The 7,094-nt window shown below is 62.2% G+C and overlaps 1 protein-coding gene across 1 annotated transcript in view; it reads left to right on the top strand.

The window, feature by feature from the left end:
- The first annotated feature begins 3,906 nt into the window (after nucleotides 1-3,906).
- Nucleotides 3,907-7,094, top strand: part of ALDH1A3 (aldehyde dehydrogenase 1 family member A3) — a 16,553-nt gene continuing 13,365 nt past the window's right edge. The window contains exon 1 of the mRNA XM_084869187.1: nucleotides 3,907-4,060. Coding sequence (XP_084725313.1) covers nucleotides 3,962-4,060 — 99 coding nt within the window. The 5' untranslated portion in view covers nucleotides 3,907-3,961. The remainder of the gene's footprint in view (nucleotides 4,061-7,094) is intronic.

Genomic DNA, 7,094 nt, shown 5'->3' with positions numbered 1-7,094 from the left:
CTGACTGACTGGCTGGGGAATTCCTGCCTCTCACCTGGGAACCAGCTTCCCTGGCCACTTCCGACTCGATTTTTTTGGTCTTGCGCCGCCTCGTGGCCGACCGAAGAAGTGCAGCGGGGTCCCTGGGCTTTTGCAAGCAAGCAAGTGCAGTGGCTGGTGCTGCCTGGGCTGGAGCAGGAGGGCAGAGAGTCACCGGATCGCAGGGGCCCGTGGGGTTTATAAGGCGCTCGCGGAGGCCACACGTACGGTCTGTGGTCCGGGGCTGCCTTCCTGATACGGATGCTTCTTCAAAATGGCCGGCGAAAAGCACACCTTGTCTAGCCCAATCCATTGCCTTTAAATGGATAAACGATGTTGGATGAGAATAGAATAGAATAGAATAGAATAGAATAGAATAGAATAGAATAGAATAGAATAGAATAGAATAGAATAGAATAGATAACTAATGTAATATTATATTATGTTCTATATAAGTAATATAATATATAAGTAGTATGTGATACTCAGTGCTCCCAAGCATGCTCAAAATAAAAGCACTATAGATTTGGAAATGCTATCTAGAAAATTAATCAATCTATCCTCTTGTGGCTGGGTGGGGTTTTTTTTTTAGGGTCACCATAATGCCAAATTAAAAATAATACTTATCGGGTGAGCCCAGCTGGCCTGTCTCCGTGGTGGATGGAGCGTGGGCCTAGGAACCAGGAGGTCACGGTTCTGTTCCCGGTCAGGGCACAAGCCCGGGTTGCAGGCTCCATCCCCAGCGTGGGGCGTGCAGGAGGCAGCCGATCCGTGATTGTCTCTCCTCATGGATGTTTCTCTCTCTCTCCCGCTCCCTTTCTCTCTAAAATCAATAACAATATACATTTTTTTAAAAAAACTGGATGGAGCCGAAACTCGTGTGGCTCGGTGGATAGAGCGTCAGCCGTCAGACTGAAAGGTCCCGGGTTCGATTCCGGCCAAGGGCATGTGCCTTGGTTGCGGGCGCATCCCCAGTGGGGGGTGTGCAAGAGGCAGCGGATCGATGCTTCTCTCTCATCGATGTTTCTAGCTCTCTATCCCTCTTCTCTCTTTCTCTCTGTAAAAAAAATCAATAAAATACATTTTAAAACACCGGGTGAAAATGGACGTACATCAGCGTCCCGCCTGTGTTGCCTACACGTGTGATAACGCGTGTGAGGTGTAGAGTCTGACGCCAGGGACCCGCAAGAGGACTGTCTGGGTGACCCTGACCCCACAGAGGCACAGTGACATATAAAAGCCACACACACACACACACACTCACACATACACACGCACACGCACACACCAGGCGGTCCCAGGAGAAGACAGATCTTAACAGCTTCTCCGCTCCCTGTCCCGTGTCCACCCCAGGCTCGGAGCCGGGGCAAACGTCCAACGGAGATGATTGGATAACGGACAGGGCGTCCGGCTGGGAGGCTGAGGAGGGGCTGGTCCCTGTGGGGCTGGGGTGGATGGACGGACGGATGGCCAGGCCCAACCCTGGCTCTCCAGGCAAGCACTCTCAGATCTGCTTTCACATATTTGGGGTTTGGCAGTGGCTGTCTCGCCACACCCCCTCCCCCTCCCGGCCGACACGTTCTCGATCCCCCGGTGGCTTCCCAGGGAAATGGAATCTGTGTGTCTGTGAGTCAGCCCGGCTTCCCTCAGCACAATCCGCGGAGGAGCGAGAGCCGCGCTGTGTCCGAAAGAATCTTCTGGAACCGTTTTCTCGGCCCCTGAGAGGACTTTTCCGTCTAACCAGGAAGTGCATGGAATCCAAACCCTCCAGTGATTTCGGACGCATCTTAGAGCGTCTTAGATGAAGAGGGTCAGAAAGTTTGCCAGCACCTTCTGGCGTCGCCGAGAACGCACTGGAGGCGTGTCACGTTGGGGGAGCTTAAAAACGGAGCGTCTGGCCCTGCCCGTAGGGTTCAGGGGCAGAGTGCCGGCCTAGGAACCCAGGAGGTCACGGGTTCAATTCCCGGTCAGGGCACACGCCCAGGATTCGGGCCAGATCCCCAGTGTGGGGCGTGCAGGAGGCAGCCGATCCATGATTCTCTCTCATCGTTGAGGTTTCTCTCTCTCCCTCCCTCTCTCTTCCTGTCTCTCTAAAATCAATAAACACAACTTTACATGGAAAAATATAGAGTTAATCTGGTGGTTTTATTTTTTTTAAATATATTTCATTGATTTTCTTGCAGAGAGGGAGAGGGAGTTTGAAACATCAATGAGAGAGAAACATCGACCAGCTGCCTCCTGCACACCTCCTACCAGGGGGATGTGCCCGCAGCCAAGGTCCATGCCCTTGAGACCAGAATCGAACCTGGGACCCTTGAGTTCTGCAGGCCGACGCTCTATCCACTGAGCCACACCGGTCAGGGCCTGGTGGGTTTGTTGTTTTTTTAAAAAATAAAAATAGAAAAGGAGAAGAAAGATGCAGCACGGAGGGGCGCGGCTGGCATGTTTGCACCGTCGCTGGGCTCGGCTCTGCCCCTGGACCCTGCGGGGAGAGAGGGGTGCCGGGGAAGGCAGGAGGCACCCCTGCGCCACGCCCGGCACCGCCCACCCCCACACGGCTGTCTGGCGGGAGGCTCCGCCCCCGGCGGGCGGTGTCTGGGGCAGGTGCCCACGCGCCTCTGCTTACTCACCTGGGAAATGGGCAGACGCGCCTCTCGCCGCCCCCCCACCCCCCGCGTGGCCGGGCGGGGGCAGAGGTCCCTGCTGGTCCCGACAAGCTGGGACCCGGCCGGCCCTCGGGAGCCGCCTGCTCCGTCCCAGGCCCCTGGGGTCCCGGCAGGTGGAGCCCCCCAAGGCCGGCGCCCCGGGCCCCCCCGGTGTCCCCCAGGAGGACGTGAGGCCACGGCCGGCCGTGACCACCTGGGAGCCAACAGACTCCTGGAGCCCCAGCCCCGCCTGCCCCCTTCCCTCCGTCCATCCACAGGCTATTTCACAAGCAGCTTCCTCTACCCATTTCCAGGTATTTTTTCAAAAATATGTATTTGTGTCAAAACCGGTTTGGCTCAATGGATAGAGCGTCGGCCTGCGGACTCAAGGGTCCTGGGTTCGATTCCGGTCAAGGGCATGTGCCTTGGTTGCAGGCACATCCCCAGTGGGGGGTGTGCAGGAGGCAGCTGATTGGTGTTTCTCTCTCATTGACGTTTCTAGCTCTCTATCTTTCTCCCTTCTTCTCTGTAAAAAATCAATAAAATATATATTTTTTTTAAAAGCGGTCTAACATTGCCTCCCGGGCTGCAGGGCCGCGTCCCGCTCTGAAGGTCAAGGGCTCCGGTTGCTTTTCCTCCGCCTTTTGCCCCTTTTTGCGCGCGAAGTCCCCCCAGGGCCCCGGGTGGGGGACCCCTGGCCGGTCTGCCAGCCCGCCGGGCCGTCCCTGCGTGCGGACCCCGGACCGACGGACGGAGCGGACGGACGGACTCGACGCAGGATCGGAGTTGGCCCGGGGCGCGCGGCGGCGGCGGCGGCGGCGGGCTCGGGGCAGGTGCGCATCCAGGGGGCAGGGGCGCATCCCCGGGGGCAGGGGCGCATCCCGGGGGCAGGGGCGCATCCCCGGGGGCAGGGGCGCATCCCGGGGGCAGGGGCGCATCCCCGGGGCAGGGGCGCATCCCCGGGGCAGGGGCGCATCCCCGGGGGCAGGGGCGCATCCCGGGGGCAGGGGCGCATCCCCGGGGCAGGGGCGCATCCCCGGGGCAGGGGCGCATCCCCGGGGCAGGGGCGCATCCGGCCGCCTTCGGGGCGCCCCTCCGGCGCGGGCGCCCGGGCGGGAGAGCGGGCGGGGCGGGTGCGGAGCAGCGGGCCGGCCCCCTCCCCTCCCTCCTCCCTCCCTCCTCCCTCCCCTCCGCAGCCAATGGGCGGCCCCCGGGGGAGGCGGGGCGGGGGGCGCCCCATAAAGCCGCGGAGCTGTCACCGGAGCAGACGGGACGGAGCGCTCGGCGGGCGCGGAGCCATGGCCGCCGCCAACGGGGCCACGGGGACCGGGCCGCCCGACAGGAAGCCGCCGGCCCTGCCGCGCCCGGTGCGCGGCCTGGAGGTCAAGTTCACCCAGGTGAGGGGCGCCGGGCGGCGGGCAGCTGCTCCCCGCTCCCCGCTGGGTTCCGGGGCGCTGCGGGAGCCGGGGTCCCCCCGGGGTTGGGCCGGGCTGGTCCGAGGTGGGAGTCTGGGTCCCGCGCACCCCGAGGGGCACCCCGCGGTTCCCACCCCCTCCACTCCCCACCCCGTCCGGGCTCGGCCTGGGCTCTGCGCTGTCAAACTTTTTTTTAAAATATATTTTATTGATTTTGTACAGAGAGGAAGGGAGAGGGATAGAGAGTTGGATACATCGATCAGCCGCCTCCTGCGCACCCCCTACTGGGGATGTACCTGCAACCAAGGTCCATGCCCTTGACCGGAATCCAACCCGGGACCCTTCAGTCCGCAGGCCGATGCTCTGTCCACTGAGCTACACCGGTTTTGGCGCTTTTTTGTTTGTTTGTTTGTTTGTTTTTAAGACTATGTTCTTATTGATGGGAGAGGGAGGGAGAGCAAGAGGGACGCCCATGGGGAGAGGGGGTCCTGGATGGGCTGCCTCCTGCACACACACACACACACCCCCCCACTGGGGATGCAGCGTGCGACCGGGCCCGGCTCCACGCCCTGGACCGGGAATCGAACCTGGGACCTTGCAGGCCGCAGGGAGGCCGGGGAGGGCGCCCGCAGGCAGGCTCCCCGCTGACTCTGCCTCAGGCTTTGGGGCCTGGACCCACGGGCCTTCGGGAGGGGCAGAGGGGTGCCCTCGAAGGCGAAGAGAAAGGCTGAGCCCTGGCCGGTGTGGCTCAGTGGATAGAGCCTTCCCCCTGCAGACGGAAGGGCCCCCGGGGTTCGATGCCAGTCAAGGGCATGTCCCTCGGTGGCAGGCTCCTCCGGGCCCCTGGGCCTTGGTTGGGGTGTGTGTGCAGGAAGCAGCTCATCCACGTCTCTCTCTCTCTCTCTCTTTCTCTCTCTCTCTCTGTCTCTCTCTCTGTCTCTCTCTCTCTCATCCATGTTTCTCTCTGTCTCGGCCTCTCTCTTCCCCTCTCTCTCTCTCAAAAAAGAAAAAAATCAATGGAAACATATCCTCGGGGGAGGATTAATTTTTTGAGAGAGAGGGGGGGGGGCGGTGTCTGAGGTCTCCAGCTCCTCTGGATCGCTGCCATGGGGAGTGGAGGAGAAGCCTCAGGCAGCTCGGAGCTCAGCTGTGCACCTGGCTGGCCAGTGGAGCGAGGAGAGGGGACGGGGGGGGGGCTCAGGAGCCCCCGCGGGCCGGGGGCTGGCAGAGGCCCTCCGATCTGGGCCCGAGGCGCCCTGCCTTTGGGGGAGGCAGCCGGGGGGGCGGCTGGGGTGTCCGCGGAGCAGTGAGATGGCCCTCGGGGGGCAGCAGGGAGAAGGGGCGGCCAGGAGCCGGGCTGAGCGTGTCCCCAGAGGCTCTGAGGCCGAGTGGAGGCCTGGGGGGCGGGGGCTGTGGGTTGGGGGGCCCTCTGAAGGGGCTGGGACCCAGAGTGCAGCTGGCTTTATCCGGGCGTCCCCCTAGGTCTGCTTTATCATCCCCGATCCCCCCACCCCCATCCACAGCCACCGAGGCCCGGGACAATCTCCCCGTCCACTTCGTTTTCCAAAGTAGCAATTACGCGTCTCAGCCCGTTTGCTCCCGGAGGGAACTCTGCAGGCGGCCAAAGCCGGGCCCTCGTCGGAGCTGGGTCTCCGGGCACTTCCTGTCGGCGGGGCCTCCTCGCCCTTGACATTGCCTGGAACGGGGTTCCACGGGGCTCTGTCCTGCACGGAGTGCCTTCTGTGGTGGTTGTGGTTGAAATACGTTTCTGTGGGTGTCAGAGAGGAAGGGAGAGGGGGAGAGAGATGGAAGCGACGAGAGAGAAGCGTGGACCGGCTGCCTCCTGCGCGCCCCGCCCCGGGGACGGAGCCCGCCACCCGGTGTAACGGAGCGGCCAGGCGGGGGGCCGTGTGTGCTGTAGTTCCGGTCTCAGGACCGGCTTCGGGGTGAGAATCCCGGCACAGACTGTGTGGGCCCGCCCCACCGTGGGCAATGGGGATGGGGTTTTTATTTCATTTTATAGGGCTTTTATCAAAACCATCCAGAGGCCAGAAATTACCTGTGCCACCGGGGGGGAGGGGGGGTCCTATCAGGGGTGCATAGGGAAGGGTTATGTCTCTGGGTCACGGTTCGAATCCCGGTCAAGGGCACGTGCCCAGGGGGGCGGGCTCCATCCCCAGTAGGGGGCGTGCAGGAGGCGGCCGATCCGTGATTCTCTCTCCTTATGGATGCCTCTCTCTCTCTGCCTCTCCTCTCTCTCTCTCCCCTTCCTTCCTCCCTCTCTGACATCAATAAAGACTATCCTATATAATAAAAGCTTAGCATGCAAACAGACTGAAGGGCAGAGCGACTGGTCAGTAGGAGGCACTCTGACCACCAGGGGGCAGAAGCACAATCCAGGAGCCGCCCCCAACCCGAAGGCCAGCCAAGGGGGTGCCCTCCGATTGCCCTGCTGGCTGGCCAGGCCGAGGGACCCTGCCCTTGCGTGGATTTCATGCACCGGGCCTCTAGGATTTTAAAACAACAACAACAACAACAACAAGAAGTTGTGGTGAGAGAGGACTTACCCAGTCAATGTCATGCCCGACCAGGTGATTTGGGGGCGGGGAGAGGGACGTGCGTGGAGGGGAAGCCGGGGGGCGGACACCCGATCGCTCCCTCCGTGATTTCGGCTCCCTCCTGCCGCCTTCTCACGTTCCGCCCTCCCCCTCGGAACTGATACGAGGGAGGCAGGCTCGGGCGTCAGCCGTTTTTCGCTGACGGCCTCTGTTCTCCGAGCCACGAAACCCCATCTCCCGGCGCTGGGGCCCCTCCCGCCGGCCGCTCCCCGCCCCGCTGAGGGCCGGCGGGAGGGCGAGAGTCAGCGCTGGGGTTGGGTTTCAGCTGGAAGAAGAAGCCTGTAATTGAAGCTCAGTCCCCGCTCCCCACCCGTCCGTCCGTCCGTCCGTCCGTCCGTCCGTCCGTCCGAGGGCAGGTCCCCCTGGGGGCCGGTGCTGAGCTCCCAGATGTGGGAAGG

Source organism: Pipistrellus hanaki, assembly GCF_964339955.1.
Source record: "Pipistrellus hanaki genome assembly, chromosome: 21".
Taxonomy (NCBI): Eukaryota; Metazoa; Chordata; class Mammalia; order Chiroptera; family Vespertilionidae; genus Pipistrellus; species Pipistrellus hanaki.
Note: the sequence above shows the minus strand (reverse complement) of the source record. Positions and strands in the feature narration are given on the sequence as shown.